Genomic DNA, 17706 nt, shown 5'->3' with positions numbered 1-17706 from the left:
GATACAGGGCAGGCTTAGAGAATTGGGTTACAGTACTGACTTAGTCATTATCTGCTAACTGCATTCAGGCTGCAGTTCCTCCTAGTGTGATGATTAATGAGGCACTGCATAAAGCCCCTAGCACCATACAGAGCACCTTGTAGATACACAATAGATGATTGGCTTCTACTGGGACTGCTGGAGCAGCGCAGTCCTGTAGACGGCTGTGCCCAACCACTTTATCAGCTGTCACGGAACCATTCCCTGGTAGGCTGTCCGCACTTGGCACTGTCTTCCAAAAGAATTGTTCATTTTTCTACTACATGAGGCTGTACACTCTTGTGGTCCAGCACTGGTGGGTCATTTGACCACATAGAAGATTTGATGAAAACATCATCATATATTAACTTGATGTACAGAAGAGGGCTACATACTGTTAAATACATCATAAATAATTCATTAACTTCCAAGCAAGGCTGAAAGTAAGCCTCCAATAGCTTTTTACCTTCACACTGCCTAAAAATTTAGTTAAAAATTAGCTTGTTCACACTTTGTAAATTCTTCAAGGATAGATTTAGGACCCCAGAACTGAAACATCAGCTCTTGTGGAAGTATCTAAACATTGAACACTGTGCCAGGCACATCCTAGATGCCCAGTAAAGGTTAGCAGTTTATATTAAAACATCACTCAAAATGTCATCCTAGGTTGGAGAGGCAAGATGAGGTAGTCAGTAGAAAATTAACAGGTGCTTTAAAAATATGGTTTACTTTATTCCATTTTAGTTTCTCTTGTATGATTTTGCCCAGTCACTTACTCCTAAAACCCTAAAAGTAAATGTTGTATTTAATATTAGCCCACTTAAGCTATTTCTGGCTGGTCGCGGTAGGTTGTGCAGTCATTCATGCTTACCGTTTCAGAAACTGTTCAGTGATCCAAAGGTTAAAGGCAGGAAGTGGTTTATTCAGGGTCTGGCACAGATACACTGAGTGTTCAGTATAGGTGAGTTCTTTTTATGAAAATTGTGCTTACATTTTCATCTTGAATGACAGCAGCAAAAATCAGAAAAGGTTGGAGTAGCAGTATGTGCTTAAGTAATATTTGATTTGTGTTGTTTTATTTTCCATGATGTGCTGTATGGCGAGAGTACTAATAACCTCAGTACTGTAACCCCAAACACTTATTTTTGTTTCAGTTTAGTCACCGAAAATTATTTGATGCTCCACATGGCTAATCATGTAGGAATTCATGCTCAAGTACTTCAGAAACTGTTCCATGGTCTAAAGGTTCAACTCAGGATGTGGGTTACACCCTGAAGACAGTGCCAGCTACCACTCACTTTATAATTTAAGTTTTATCTCTATCAAAGTAATATATGTATGTACCTTAAAAGTCAGAAGTTTTACAATGGAAAAGTTTACAGTGAAATAGATCAGTTCCTTTGTCTCTCCTCCAACGCACCCCAACCAGTTCCCCAGAAGCACCCACTTCCTGTTCTTTGAGCTGTTTCTTCTGCCCGTTACCTCCTTATTTCTAAACAATATTCTTGTACTGCTATTTCTGATTTTTTTTCATCAACTGGCCACCCTGGAAGACTGGGATTCCCTCTCCTATGGCCCCCACCCCACACTTAGCCTTCCAACCTACCTATATCACAAGTTTTGGTGAAATCAATATTCAGTATTCAATATTCCTAACTATTATGTAAGTATTATTCCCAGATGAGTTGTATATAATATACCTTTATTTCAATTTTTGTAATCAAGTTCCTGCACAAGAACTTTGGTAACCAAGCTAATAATAATAATTAGCTTGGTTTTCTAAATACCTATCTCTAACTCATCCCAAATTGCCAACTGAAATGTAAATTGCTTCTCAGCACATTCAAACTAATGAGGTATCCAGCAGCCTAATTTTTTTCCTTAACTATGTCCCTCCTAGAGTCCTACTGCTTCTAATTACTGTCTTCCTTAGAACTTTAAATGGTTTCTTCTTTGCTCTAAGAAATCAGAATTTATTTTAGAAATTGGTTGAGATATAAATAGTTATTTTAAGCTAGTTTCATCAGGACCTTGAGCATTCAAACTTAAGTAAGTCGTAGTTCATGCTCTCAATAAACTCAGTCTGAATGAGGAAACCCATGAAACAGAAAGATGGAGACACTTGCAGGGAATAAAAACAAGAGGTCATCCCAGGTAGAACTGGGTGGGTGCTTACCTTTGGGATCAGGCAGATGTGGGTTTGAATCCTGATTCTGCCCCTTGTGGGACCGCTGGTAACCAACTTAACCTCCCAGAGCCTCAATTTATTTCTCAGTGAAATACAGATACCATTCACCTTTCCAGGATGTTGGAGAGATTATATCAGAGAAGAGACATGGGAAAGCACCTATTACTACTTTGGACCATAGCAGTCACAGAAAAACTCTCCAAATAAAATCCAAGGTTCACTTACCTTAGGATTTGTGCCAACATTAATTTCATATTGCAATCATTCTCCCCCAAACCACCATACAAACTTTGGGCTCTTACAGTTTTGTAGCTAGTGGAATGAAAAGCTCAGTTAAAAAATTTTTTCTTGGCCTGTGCCTTGAGGCATGTAGGATCTTAGTTCCCTGACCAGGTATCGAACCTGTACCCCCTGCATTGGAAGCATGGAGTTTTAACCACTGAACTGCCAAGGAAGTCCCAAATGCTGTTTTACTGGATGATAAACCCTTTGTTGTAAGTCATCCCCATTTCAGAGCTCAAGTCAAGTCAAGTCTTGCATGTCAGAAATTCCTTGCAGTGGTTATGAGAAAAATTGCCCCAGTAAAACTTCTGATCTTTCATATTCTAAAAGACTTCTTGCCTGGAGAATTCCATGGACAGAGGAGCCTGGCAGGCTACAGCCCATGGGTTGCAAAGAGTCATACATGACTGAGCAGCTAAAAAATTAGCAGGTTTCAAATCAGTCATCAGGTAGTATTTGTTGTTGTTCGGTCGCTCAGTCATGTCCAACTCTTTGTGACCCCATGGACTGTAGCATGCTGGCCTTCCCTGTCCATCACTATCTCCCGGATTTTGCTCAGATTCATGTCCATTGAGTTGATGATACCATCCATATCACCATTAAGTCTCTTTGCATCCTCTGCAGACAGTGACTAGGTAGCAGTGGCAAAAATACCAACTTTGTGTCTGTTCATTTGATTTTTCTAGCCTTTCAAATCTATTTTTTAATTTATATAAAATGAATAACTTATTTTTTTAAAAACCCAAATGAATACCAATTAAGCAAAATTCACCTTGACATATCCCTTCATCTCATCTTCCCACGGAAAAATCATTTTTATGTGTTTGATTAGTAGCCTTCTAGAGTTTTTCTGTCTACGCATTCTTAAGCATGATTGGGCTTCCCTGGTGGCTCAGATGGTAAAGACTCCACCTGAAATGCAGGAGCCCTGGGTTCAATATGTATATATTGATATATATATATATATATTCCTGGATTCAATTTACTTACATGTTTTAAAGGAATTTAGTGTCACAATAGTTTTCAGTGGGGTAATCCTGCAATTTTCATTTTCCTTGTTGTCCTTGTCTTATTTTGTTACCAATGTCATATGTACTTCATCAAGTGTTTATAGAGGTGTTCCCTCTTTTTCAGTGCTCCAGAAGAATTTGTGTAAAATTAGATTTCTTGAAAGCTTAGTGGAAATAACTTTCAATATATATGTTATGGAATTTTTTAATGCTTTTTTAGAAGTTATAAAGCTCTTTTGCTTTCCATTTCTTTTTGTTCACTTCATTTTTCTAATTTGATAACTTCATTTACATTATCAATTTCTATTAACATATCTATTCAGAGTATTCAATTAATGTCTTTTAAATTTCTATCTCTGTACTTTTTTATTTTTATAGTTCATTTTAAATATGTACTTTTTCCTTCTTGGTCAGTGTCCCCAAAGCTAATTTCCCTTTTCAAAGTCTATTTTAGGCCAATTAAAAAAGTTTTTTCTATTACCTTCTTTCTCCTTATCCAAGGTTTATTGTATTGCTCTTGTTCTATTTTTAAAATGGAGACTTGTCTTTTAGAATTTTCAGCCATTGTTTTTCATATACTAACATTTAAAGTCAAACATTTATCCTTAGTATGGTTTTGATACATCGTAAGACTTTTGTTGTTAGTCCTAATTTTTAAACATTTTCCACCATAACTTCTCTAACCCTTATCAGGTTAGCTTTTAATTTTCTAAACATAAAAGAATTTTTCACTTAACTTTTTGTTATTGTCTTCTAAGTGAACAGTTGTGAATGTTTTCACCTTAGTTTTCTATAAATTTGTGTCAGTTGATTCATGCTATATGTTGTTTATTTGGCTTCTTCCACTCAGCATTAAATATGAGATTTATCCACATTTCTGATTGAATTAGTAGGTCATCCCTTTATTGCTAAATTCTATTGCATAAATACATAGTTTATCCATTGCCTGCTGATGGACAAACATTTGTGCTTCCAGTGTTTGGCTACTATTAATAAAATGGCTATGAACTTTTTTTTTCACAAATTTATTGTGAAAATTTTTTCACAACCATCTGTTGAATGCTTTAATTTTCCCTGCATAAAAAGCAAACGCTGAGTTGAAGGAGAAATGTATCTTTACGTTTACAAGCAACTCCCAAAACTTTGTTCCAAAGTGGTGTTATGATTTTACATTCTCACCAGCAACATTGACAAAGTTCCAACTGCTCATTTTTGCAACATTTAGTGTTACTGGTTAAATTTTGGCTGTTTTGCTGAATAGGTAGTATCTTGTAATTTTTCTTTTTTTTTTTAGTATCTTTTAATTTAAAAGTGCATTTCCATGATCACTAATGATGTGGAGTGTTTTTTAAATGTGTTTATTAGTTACTCATGTATCATCCTTTGCTAAGTACCTATTCAAGTCCATTTAAAAACTGAGCTGTTCTTTATTGAGTCCTTTGTCAAGCAAATTATTTGTGGATAAAGTCCTTTGTCAAGCAAATTATTTGTGAACATTTTCTCCCAGTCAGAATGCTTTTTCACTTTCTTATCATGTATCTTTATGAACATGCATTTTTGATTTTGATAATCAGTTTTGGTTTCTGTATCTTGTCAAAAAAAATGGCCACTCCCCAAATGATGGGAGTGCTTTTAAAATTGATGCTTTTAAAAGCTTTATAGTTTCAGCCTTTACACCTAGATCTATGATTCATCTGGAATTTTTGTGTTTGATTAAGAGGTAGGGTCATTTTTAAAAAATGGGTATCTAGTTGTTTCAGAACAATTTGTTAAAAAAGTACTTCCACATTAAAAATCACTCTGGTGCCTCTGCCAAGAATTATTTGGTGATGTATCATATGTGCATCTGTTTCTAGACTGCTGTACTCATCTGTTTGCCCTTATGCTATTATCACATGGTTTTAACTACTGTAGTTTTGTAGCAGAACTTGAAGTTCAAAAGTGTATGTGAAAGTCGCTCACTGACTCTTTGTGACCCCAAAGAGTCTAACTTGCTAGGCTCCTCTTGTCTGTAGCGTATACCCTTCTTCAAGATTGTCTTGCTCTTTCAGGTCCTTTGCAGTTCCGTGTGACTTTTAGGTCATTTTGCCAAGTCTCCTTAAAAATGTTTGTTTTGCTATTGTAGGAAGTAAGGTATTGTGGACTTAGGCAGCACCTCAGACAGCTCTGAAAAACTGCTCCAAAGAGGTTGGGTGGGGAAAGGACAGTATATATTGATTTTGGTGAAGGGTGAGTACATGCAGTCAGGCACACATTTTTCCAGGTTTCTGCTAGTCTCATGAAGCTTTCTGCTAGTCAAGATGAACGGTTATCGGGTGGAGAGGGAGGTGGGAGGGGGGATCGGGATGGGGATACATGTTAACTCCATGGCTGATTCGTGTCAATGTATGACAAGACCCACTGCAGTGTTGTGAAGTGATTAGCCTCCAACTAGTGAAAATAAATGAAAAAAAAAAGGAAAAAAAAATTTCAGCAGGTAAAAAAAAAAAGATGAACGGTTATCATTGTGAAGGATTTTAGTGCTTTTCTCCATATGAGGAGATACAATTAGGCTAATAAAATCAGCTCCTGAAATATCTATCTGAAGACCTGTTCTGCTAAGGCCCCAGTAGCCCCCACACCAGCACAGAGCGCCTCATTTCTGTGCACCCTGAATTCCTTTTAGTGGGTGTTGAAAATCAGCAGCTGCAACAGCACATGACTTAATCCTTGTAGAGGTAGATTCAAGTGCCAATTTGTAGTTGACATTCTATTTACCCATACCCTCTGTTATACAACTCTGGATAGCAGACAGGTCCCTTTAATCTAGGTGGTATACAGGTATGGTTTTCCATTTTTGTTCCTTAAGCCAGTGCATGACCTTTGGAGTATTCAAATTGCAGACATATAAGCAAAGGAAATAGAGGTTTGATCAAAACATTTAACAGTATTCAATTTTTTCTTCAGTTTAAAGAGTTTCTATATCAAATTACTTATCTATGCATCCTGTATGAGATCATTAACTGACAGTGAACTGTGCAAACCTCTTCTGGTCCTTCTTTCTAGTGTATAAAAACTTGTTTGGAACATTTTAATGATCACTTATTTCGTTTCCCCCTGCTTTGTTAGTTACTACCAAGATATTAATTAGAGATTTCCTGTTAAAGTAATTCAAACCCAATGCCCTCAGTGATATGAAAAGCTATTATCTCAGGTGTTTAAAATTATCACACTATTCTCCTCTGTTCTTTACATTTTAATTTCCTGATGGAGTGAAAATTGTTTGATAAAAGCTACTATTTACCAAGACCTGTTTGAAACACTGCTAATACTTTATGTGTACCATCTTGATCTTCACAGCACTGAGGTTAAGTACTTACTGGGTTGGCAAAAAAAAACCCCATAAAAACCAGAACAAATTTTTTGGCCAACCCAGTACCATCCCCTATTTCTGGTTGAATAAACAGAAAAAAAGTTCAGGAATTTGCTCAAAGTCCATAAACATCAGCAGTAATATTCAAAATTTACACATGTGATTTAAGATATTTCTATCTCTTTAGCCTGCACTCTTAAACATGGTTATATACTTGCCTCTATGTGTATAAGAGGGAAAAGCAGACAGAAGCTCCCAGGACAGATCGTTTCATCTGGGTTTATAGTTAAAAGCATTCAGTAGAGGTTGAGGAACCCACTTGAAAAAGTACAGGAAACTTAAAGGCTGACAACTAACGAGAACCTGAAAAACTAAAAAGCAGCTTTCAAAACGCAAATGCAAAGGTCATATTCAGAGGTGCAAAAGGACTGAAGCAACTTAATAACATACCAAGGGCACAACCACTCAGCCAGAAAACCGCCATCCCTCATGTGTGAGTCGCTGAGTTGCCATTACATTCAGATGAGTGTTATTAAAAACACATAGTGTTTTTATATACATATAAAACATATACATAGTGTCTAACAAAAACTGGTTAAATTTTTATGTGCATTTTCAAAGTGTGAAATTCACTTAAGTGACACATCATGTTTCCCATTAGTCAGCTGTATCAAGTTTGTGTCTTCTTCCTCCAAAATAGTTCAATAGATTTATGTTAAAGACAACATGTGTATTGAAAGTAGCAATTTTATTTGAGTTAAAATTATTTACAAAAACCCAAAGACATACTTCATGAAACTGGTACAAACTATTTTTTTTCCTGCCGTTGGCTTTTGCTCCAAAGATCACAGCTGAGAAATACTGTATAAAATAAAAATAGGATTGGATTCAGAAAAGTACTCTACCTTCTAGTTTCCAATTGGTAGTATTTACAGAAATATTTACAATGGAAAAAAAGGTTACTTTAAAACTTTAGTTAATTTGCAAGTCAGCCTCAAGTACCCTAAAATGCAGAGTTCTCTGAGGGTTAAAAACACACAAATGCACTGCGTTTGGTGAGGTGATTTCTCCCCCACCACTCCCCACCAAAATCTGCATCTCTATCAGTGCTTGACAATTAGTTATTATTTAAAAAACAAAACAAAACAAAAAACTGTTAAACACTGAGGTAAATCAATTCTCAAATGATTACCAGTGTAACAGAAAAATGTAGTTCGCCCTGATTGTTCTTATCCAAATGTTTTATAATATCCCTAACCATTCAACAAGTCAGTTTTACTAAGAATCTCCTCCTTTTCCTAAATCCAATGATTAATAAATATCAATGTATTTTAAAATAATTTAACTAATTCAATTTTATGGATATCATTTACCAATAAGCATTTAAAATAGTTTGCTAAGCTAGCTTGTATACTCAGGGCAAATACAACCTCAATCATTCCCAAGTTACACTGGCATACTATGCTCTTAAAAGGTGATGGGTGGGGGACTGGGGTGGGTAGGAGAAGAAGAAAACAATTTGACTGGAATCAGTTACTTCCTTATAGATTTCCCAACAATCTGCATTATCAAAAATAGGAAGACAATAAAAGGCAGCCACTGCATTAAAAAACATTACAGCTGGCACTGATCCAAGAGCCCCGATTTGTCACTTTATACAAGGAAATAACAAAGTCTAAATGGGTAAAAATTAGACTTTTAGCTATTTCCCCCAATACACACCAAACTAATATTTTTATGGCTTCAAGTTTTACAAATCCAATGAAGAAACATGATATAACTACCTGAAAGGTATTTTAAAGTATTAAATGAAATCTCTGGAAAGCCTGTATTCAGGCCCAATCAGTAAAAAAGAAAAAATGTATAACCAGTGGTTTGAACAATAATACAATAAAAATTTGCAATGTTGTAAAATTAAATATATAAAATATGTTACTGTGTGCTCCAGACAACACAATGTTCTATGAACTAAAAGAATCTGGATGAAGAAAAAGGATCTTCTCTAAACCAACAATTTAAGGCTTTGCGTTTATGCATTTGATCCTGTCACTCTTATAGAAGAATATACATGTTATCTGGAAACATGAATTCCACATTGGTGTTTTAGCTTCCTTATATTTACTGTATTGAACATTAGAAAATATATCTAGAGAGTTCTCCCTCAAAACTTAATCATGTTTCAAGAGTCTTCCCTAACTTTAAGGGTAAACTACCCTGGGTTTGTCTATTTTGCTTCATCCTTTAACAGGGCACATCATCTTATATTCCCTCAAACTGTTATTTGTTTTCTTGCATCTATAGCTATGACTTACTATGGTATGATAATGAATATGGTCATGGTCTCAAAGGTGAAAAATACTTCAACAACCCAAACCAAATCAAGAATAAAAAAATATACTAATCCCTTGTGTCTTTGGATTCCATCTAATTTTAAATATAGACAGTAGTTCAGGGAACAACAACAAAAAAAATTCACAAAATTATTAAAAGCTTTATTTACGATTGGAATCATTCAACAAAAAAGCAAAAGCAAATGAGCCTGAAAAAGGAACTAAGCTGTTGTCTAGAATGTCCTCAGAACATTCAATACCTCAGTAGCTAAGCTGCCTCTGCACCTGGCTGGCATGACAACAGTGGCTCAACATACACAGCAGTTGCACTAACAGCAGCACAAGTTTCCCCTGAAAACTTGCCCAGAATGAAGCAAGAGGACGAGGGGAGCGTATAAATTCTGCCAAAGTGTGTTTAAATACTGCGTGGAACTGTTAACAGCCTGAACCTTTTCCCTCATTTTTGATAGTTGCAGATTGATGTAGTAACTGTCATTTAGCAAATGCAGAATGCATGACGAAGAAATCAGGTGGCCTTAAAAATCCAAATATGAATGATACTGATGAATGTTCTTGGTATATCTTCAAGGGCTTCTCTCGTGACTTTTCTTTGTCTAAGTATAGCTCCAGCATTACCGAGCACCTGAAGCAAAGGTAAAGCAGCTAGCAGTGTTCCAAGTATTCAATCACTCTAGAGATAGACTTCTGGCCTGTGGTTCCAACAGCACACTGGAAAGGGAGGAGTGGAGGTGGGAGGCGAGAGGGGGTGGGAGTGGAGAGGGAGTAACAGTTAATTTTCCAAAGCACTGAATCAGAGCTTAAACTATTTAGCCTTATTAAACCAAACATTATGAATCAAAACAAGGTGAGATTAAACTACGGCTTTCATAATACTATCAATATATTTGGCCCTAATAATTCAGTTACCTTAAAGAAACCACACAATTATTAAAAGAAAATCATTTTTTTTGCTTCTATTCATGATGGCCATGGTACTTGTATTTCTACCGTCATTTCTTAAAAAGTATTTATTGAAAATTTTTTTTAATTACAGTATTGTTTATGTTTTGGTTTTTTGGTTGCAAATCATGTGGGATCTTAGTTCCCTGCCCAGGGATTGAACTTGCACACCCTACACTGAAGGTGCCGTCTTAATCACTGGACTGCCAGAGAAGTCCTGTACTTCTACTGTCATTAATGTGTCATATGCAAAACCACAGAAGCTGCAATGGAAGTTACTTACGGTAAGATTCATGAAGCTCAGGAATTTTTTGAGCATCTCTGTCATTATTGAAAAGTCCCCTTCTGGCAGATACTCCCGCACAGTGGTCACATTGATCTAAGGAAACAAATCAAAGGAACACTGGTCAGGTGGCAGAAAACATGAGTTTGAACCTTGCACTGTGTTGTTGGTTTTGGCACACATCCTATTTCAAACTTCTACAGGGTCCTTAAACTCCTTGGTTAATATGCAATTTCCCTTTCCACACTCTAACTTTTGTGACCCTGTGAATCCATTCCCTACCCCACCCTATCCCATCCTCAGAAAGAAGGGAAAAAGATAAAGCTGCCAAAGACTACAAAGAAACATTTATGTGCATATTTGCTTTTGTAAATGCACAGAAAAATGCCTGAAATAACAAAATGCATTGTTGGGGGGTGGGGCGGGGTGGGTGAGGATAAGAATAGCAAGGAAATGCAGACTGAGAATGTATCCAAAAAGCTGATTAGGAATATAAAGAAAAAGATCAAGGAAAATTCTTCATGTAGGCTAGGAATTAACTGTATCTTTCCAAAGGAAATCTAGTATCATCTATAGAAAGAAAATGTAGGCAATGTCAGGACAGAAGATTAGGATGTTTCCCTCCATTATTAGCAAGAAGCAGCTAAACTGTATATAAACCAGTTTATTGTAAGAAAAATACATGGCCTGCTTAAAATGTTGTTCTATTTCAATATGTATTTAAAATGCTTTAAAGATTCATAAAGAATAAAAGGAAAACCTCTTCTAAGGAGGCTCACCTATAATAAAAAGCACATACCAAAAAAAAAAAAACAAACAGCACAGGAAGAGGGACGCTTTTGGTTTCATTTTTGTTGATGAAGACATGGAAGAGTACATGTTACCCTCTTAGGAAATTTGCAACCAATCCCCTCTCTCCCACTTTTATGGCTACTCAGTAAAACCTTGCAGCTAAAATCCTGAGAGATTTTACAATCTTTAAATACTTGTATTTTAAAAATATACTGAGAATATACTGAAGAATACATCGTGAGGGCAATAGCTATGGTAACTAACTGCAGAGGTAAAGGAATGCTGGATTTAAAAACATCTTTATCCAACTGCAAGGAAAAGGACATGACAGCACAGTGGTGGGAAGAATAGTATGTTGTCTACGAAGATAGCTCAATAGAAAAGTGTACTTCTCTCATTCAGAATAATTAGATCCTAGGTTTCAGGTGAAAGCTTCTCAACAACTCAAATCAAATCCTTTTCTATCAACACATTACAGAGAACAACAAAATAAGGAGCCGAGGCATAGGAAGGAGGGTCAGAGCATTTATTTTAAAACAGTGTGCAATAAATGGTAATGTACAGGAGGTAAGAAAAGGTGTGAAATGGCATGGCCTATTTCAGAAATTTAGAAAAGTAACCAAGGGGTATGACAGATTTTAATACTGGATCAACTATACTTCAATAAAATAAAATATTGGAGAAGCATAAGTTTGGAGTCTTACAGCAGTAAACGAAGCTATCATTTCCTAAATGACAGTGAGTTAAGAAAGATTGGCGAGAGTGAGACTGACGAGAGTTAACATGATCAGATGTGCTCTCAAGGAAGTTAGCTGTGGTGGTGGTATGCAGGATTTCAGGAATGGAGAGTTAAGAGCAGCAAGAACAGAAAGACCAGAGAGAAGACTGACCATTAAAATGCACCAGATGTATCCTGGGTAATGGAAAATAACACGAGTCTCCTGGGCTTCCTAAACATGCTGCACTTTACCTTAAAATAGCACTTACTGCATATCCACCTGCTTTCTTGTCCTTCCTCCACTTAAACACTGGGCAAACCAATTTCTTTTACATTCTGTGGAATCAGCTAGCTTTTTAGGGTTAATCATAATGATCCCTAAGGTAAGAAAGACATCCTGGGCTCTATAAATTCACAATATTGTCTACAACCTAACCTCTCTTTAGACACGAGAGAGAAATAATTCACATCTGAAAAAAACTCAATTTTAAGATTCATTATTTAAGAACATAATTGAAACCAGGGTGTATGCAAAATATGTAAAAATCTTTAAATAGCATACCCACTCTTTTTTTGGGGGGGTGGGGGGGCGTGCTTTCCTCCTTCTTTTTGCTTGGTGCTTCCCATTTCCCTAAAAATCTCTCAATTTAAAGGAAATAAGGACAAGGGCTGAGCTTGAAGAGAGTCCAGGAAAGGAAATAAAAGATTTGCAGGGCCTCCAGCGCCACAGTAAGAACTCTGGTCTCGATCCTGAAAGCAGTTGTGCCAGCAAGGGGCACAACGAAGTGGGCCAGTGTGCACATAGATCAGAGCCTGTCTACAATATAGAATAAATGAACAAGAAAGATCCAGAAAAATACACAGGACTTAAGACAAATAAGGTACACAGGAAGAACAAAAATGACAATGCAGAAAACTCGATGGCAAAAATGAGGAAATGTGGGTGGGTTGATAGAAGCCCTTCATATCATGATTATGTTCTTTTCTTCTAGCCCTCTAGTCTTAAGTAAAAGAGAAACTAGCAATCCCACTATACAACAGATCTCCTTTCTTGCATCCTGAACGCCCTTGATTGTAGGGGGAAAAAACCCATCTCTCTTCTATTTTAAAAGTTGGCTCTTCTACTGGGTCTCTCTGTTAAAAATAAATAAATAAATAAATCCTATGTGTCCTCCATTTTAAAGCAGACTGTTCAAATAGCCAGAAATGTTCACTTCTGTGCTGATTCAGCCCAACTGTGTACACATTCACATCCTTTTCGTAGTTAAATCATGATCTAAATCTCACACAGTAATCCCATTTCCCCAGCCAATGAGTAGATCAAACAAAGCCATGTGAGCCAATGCTGGCCAAGGTGAAGGAAGTCTGCTTTTTGCATTGGGTGTGGAGAAGTCCTAGGGAATAGAAACCATTGCTGTTTCAGAGAAACAAAGAGGCCACATTCTTCTGCTGGGCATTATTTAACTAGGTGAGACACAGAGTCAGCATAGGTGCATGAAGAAAGCTAGCAAAAGACAACACATAGAGGACAGCAGAGTTTAAAAGTAGAAATTATGAGTCCTTGATATCACTGAGGCTAAACTTTTCCACCTTAAGCCAGGTGAGCACAGGTCTCATATGATGCTCTTTTACTTCAACCAAAGACATGTGAATTGATTCCTCTATCAATCTGGAACTTTCTCATCAAAACCAGTATACTCTTACTTTGAAATGTACTTTCTAAAGTTCACCCAATATTTAAAAGTTTTTAACAGGAGGGAAAAATAAAGTAACAAGTTAATTAAGTAACGATGTGAAGTGGCTGCAATGAAATTCTTTTAGGATAACATAAAACACCACAGAACTCTTACTTACTGGACTCTCCTGGCAGAGACACCCAAGAAGCAGTGCTGTGTATGAGGCCACAATGCAATCCTCCATGTGTTTGCCAGCATGCTGAAGGGCTGAAAGTATTAAAACAGAAAACTAATAGTATGCATGTGCATATATATATAAACACCAAAAACTACAACAAACAAAAGCACCCAGGAAACCAGCAACTGTGTCATCTTTACTTCAGGGGGAAAAAACCCCACATCTTTAAAAAATAAACCAGTCAAAATAAATATACCTTTATTGAGGTCAAGTTCTTCATCGTCCTCCTCCTTCTTATTTTTCTCTTCTGTACCATCAGTCCTCTCAGTTGATACCCACTGTATTTCTCCACTTGTTTCTTGCCATTCTCCACTCTTATCATGCTGAGTGGTGGGAGCATCTTTGATCAATTCATCTGTTTTACTTTCTGCCAACTGTGCTGCTCGTTCTCGCTCGAGGAATAGCTGATAAACATTTTTGAAGATCATTAAAAAGGGATCACCAACATCAAAGTACCCAAATATAAGGCTCTATTTGCTTTTAAACATCAGTACCCCTAAGAAGCATACTATCTGGTAAAAAGGCTAAGTATCAGTAAAAGCTCTAGCTCTACATCCAACTGAAAGACAAAACAAAAATATAAATGCTGCTGGGATTCAATTAAGTAAATTATCTACCAATGATGTATGCAGTCTATTTTTAAGAATGAAAATCCCAACATTTTCCTTTAATTTGGATAATAACGGGCAGGAAGTTCAAGCAAAAAATACAAATTAAAGTTAAAATTAAAACAGTTAAAAATTCTTTAAATCCAAGCAGCCTGGATAAATTAACTGGAAGGAAGAAAGGACACTGAATAAAGTTTCATAATATTGGGGGAAAACAAATGGCTTCTTTAAAAGAAATTTAAAGAAATAAAAACCAAAGAAAGTAGAAAACAAGTTCTCAGAGAAAGACTGAGAACTAAATCTCAACTGCTATATTATCAATAAAAGTATAGTGCTCACTTCAGCAACACATATAATAGAGAATATCAGCATGGTCCCTGTGTAAAGATGACACCAAATTCATGAAGTGTTCCGTATTTTTTTTTTTTTTACAACCAGAGATTATCACACTAAATGAAGTCAGTCACAAAGAGAAAGACAAACGCCATATGATATTATTTTTATGTGAAATCTAAAACATGACACAAATGAACCGATCTACAAAGCGGAAACAGACTCACAGATATAAGACTTGTTGCCTACAGGGAGGGGGATGGGAGAGGGAAGAACTAGGAGTTTGGGGTTAATAGATACAAACTATTACATACAGAATGGATGGACACAAGGTCCTACTCCATAGCACAGGGAACTATATTCACTGTGATGGGATAAGCCATAAGGGAAAAGAATATGAAAAAGAAAGCTATGTATAACTGAGTCACTTTGCTGTGCAGCAGACATTAACACCGTAAATCAACTATATTTCAATTTAAAAAAAAAAAATGCAAGTACAATTGTCAGTGGAAGTATACACCAAAAAGTCTAAAAAGGAAACAAACTCTTGCCTTCACTTACTTATTTCCCTGTGCTGGCACAATGTTGAATGTACACAAAGCATTTCATATATTTGCTGATATGATCTGGAGAAACCCTAAATTACTGATGACAGCTACCAGAAAACTAAATGCCAAGTATATCTCAAAAACTTGCTGAAATATACAGAAGAATGGTATGTAAACTTTAATACCCTTAAGAAAGTAAAATGTAAGTTTTATATTAAGCAGTATTTCTTAAAATTAGGTTCAAGGGGAACCCAAGATTCTTTCAGGGAGTACGTGAAGTCAAAACTGCATTCATAAGAATATTAAAAGGTCAACTGACTTCTTTCATTCTCTCATTACTGTATGGTGGAGTTTTCCAGAATCTACACGCTATGTAATTATGCTATTGTTTCAATGGCTAATAGAATGTGTGCCTGTATTTTATAATTTTCTCAGTTTTGACTTCTAATTTAGTAAATATCAACAGATAAAGCACACATTAACAAAGCTCTTTTGAGTCCCCAATAATTGTTAAGAGTATAAAGAAGTCCTGAGATCAAAATGTTTGAAAGAGAATGACGGGCATCTAGTTGCAGATTATTTCCTGAAAACACAGTTCAAGCACTTCTAGTTTCAAAAGACAAAAAGGATTAAAGATTAGCAAAGACTTTAGAAAAAAATAAAAAGGATGGTTCATTATTACTGTCACTTAAGGAAATGACAAAAGTAGCTTGCAAAAAGACAAAAACTGTAATGCCAGTACTGTCAAAAAAAAAACCCCCAAAACTCACATGTCGTTTTGGGAGGAAATATAAACAAGAGGAAAGGGAGTGTTTGGGGTGGGGTGAGTTGGGAACATCAGTTTTAACATATTAGTACATATTCTGACAATTTCTAAGTTAGGAAATTACTCCAAAGATATACAAACTTTGCAAAGTATGTCCCAGTATTCAGGTGCACACAGTTCTGGGCACGGATCAGACCAGTAAATGCTGAAGGAATTGAACCAGATGGGCTAAGTCCTCTATCCCACATGGGATAGAGGACTAGGGCTAGAAGTTAATTCCTAATTTGTTGTTAATAATCTATCTTTGAGTCATAAACAAATGGGCCTTGTTTCTGCTTTTTGCTAACAGTGTCTAATGAGTGACTATCATAGCTGAAAACAGCAGAGTAAATGAAGTAATGGTACACATTCTAACCTCTCACTGAACTGGTGAAAACAGAAAAAGAGAAAGGAGGTTGAAGGGAGACAGAAGATGCAAGTGATCAAGAATTTGGACAGATGCAACAAAGGGTTATGGTTTTAAGTTGTTGCTTACCTGCACTAAAGCCTGAACTGCATGAACTTGTCCAGCTATCCTTAAACTATCATCTCCTTCTCCACTATAGAAGGAAGAATCAAAAGAACATGATGTTTCCATATTGACAAGACAGTGCCGATTTCGAGCACTATATTCCACTAGATTTATCAGTAGACCTAAACCCTACAAAAATGAAAACATGCCAGTTACCACAGGTGAGGATTAAAAGCAAATGAACACAATATACATAACTCTTAATGGCAGCCAGAAAACTAGCCAGTGCTCTACCATCTACAAAATGGTTAAAAACCAGTATATAAAATAATGATCTTCCAAAACAAAGATGATGTTTTCATCTAGATCAAAGATGTTGTTTTACTATATCAAGCACGTATTTATAAAACAAGTCACTTAAACTCACCAGCACTCGAATATCAAATCTCTGCTCCTGAGGTAGGTACTTTGGAACCTGAAGCACACAGTTCATGGCTGTGCCAATCAAGCCATCCTGTTCTCCTGTTTTGGTGCTGCCCCATTCTGAAATGGGGAATGGGAAGAGTATGAAAATTATAACTGACTGTTATTTATGACAAACTATTAACATGAATATTAAAAACATATAGCTTAAAAAAGAATAGTTATTTATTAAATTATACTGTTGACTGTAATATTTCTAAGCCAAGCCACAAGGCAGGTTCTAAAAATATCAGCTCTTAAAAGGAGTTAAATCTATACATGAATAAGTGAGTTACATGACAGCTATTATAAAAATCACTACATTGAGAGAAGAAACAAGGAAATTAACTTATTTTTACATGTAATATTGTACAATCTATCAGTGAGAATACATGTAGGAAATATGACTTACCATTATCATTAGTTAAATTGAGCAACACCCCTATGATGGCCCTCATGCAGTCTTCCACTGCTTTGCCCACGTGATTAGTTACATTCTGGTGAGGCAGAGGCTTACTGTCAGGTAAGCATATACTGTTCTCAGCACGGTTATACTGCTTAATCAGCTCTTCACAATGTTGTAATGCTCTTAAAAGAAGACAAAATACAGACTATTATGCTCAACAAAAAT

The 17706-nt window shown here is 36.2% G+C and overlaps 1 protein-coding gene and 1 pseudogene across 3 annotated transcripts in view; one reads left to right on the top strand and one right to left on the bottom strand.

The window, feature by feature from the left end:
• Positions 1-7579: 7579 nt before the first annotated feature.
• Positions 7580-17706, bottom strand: part of WAPL (WAPL cohesin release factor) — a 72971-nt gene continuing 62844 nt past the window's right edge. For all 3 annotated transcript variants that reach the window (XM_043476196.1, XM_043476198.1, XM_043476197.1), the window contains exons 13-19: positions 17488-17663; positions 17041-17156; positions 16638-16802; positions 14044-14251; positions 13788-13876; positions 10424-10519; positions 7580-9909 (exon numbers count right to left, since the gene is read on the bottom strand). In XM_043476196.1, coding sequence (XP_043332131.1) covers positions 9844-9909; positions 10424-10519; positions 13788-13876; positions 14044-14251; positions 16638-16802; positions 17041-17156; positions 17488-17663 — 916 coding nt within the window. In that variant the 3' untranslated portion in view covers positions 7580-9843. The remainder of the gene's footprint in view (positions 9910-10423; positions 10520-13787; positions 13877-14043; positions 14252-16637; positions 16803-17040; positions 17157-17487; positions 17664-17706) is intronic.
• On the top strand, positions 14787-14876 carry LOC122446904 (annotated as a pseudogene).

Source organism: Cervus canadensis, chromosome 8 (assembly GCF_019320065.1).
Source record: "Cervus canadensis isolate Bull #8, Minnesota chromosome 8, ASM1932006v1, whole genome shotgun sequence".
NCBI classification, from domain to species: Eukaryota; Metazoa; Chordata; class Mammalia; order Artiodactyla; family Cervidae; genus Cervus; species Cervus canadensis.
This window is presented reverse-complemented; position numbering and strand designations above follow the sequence as displayed.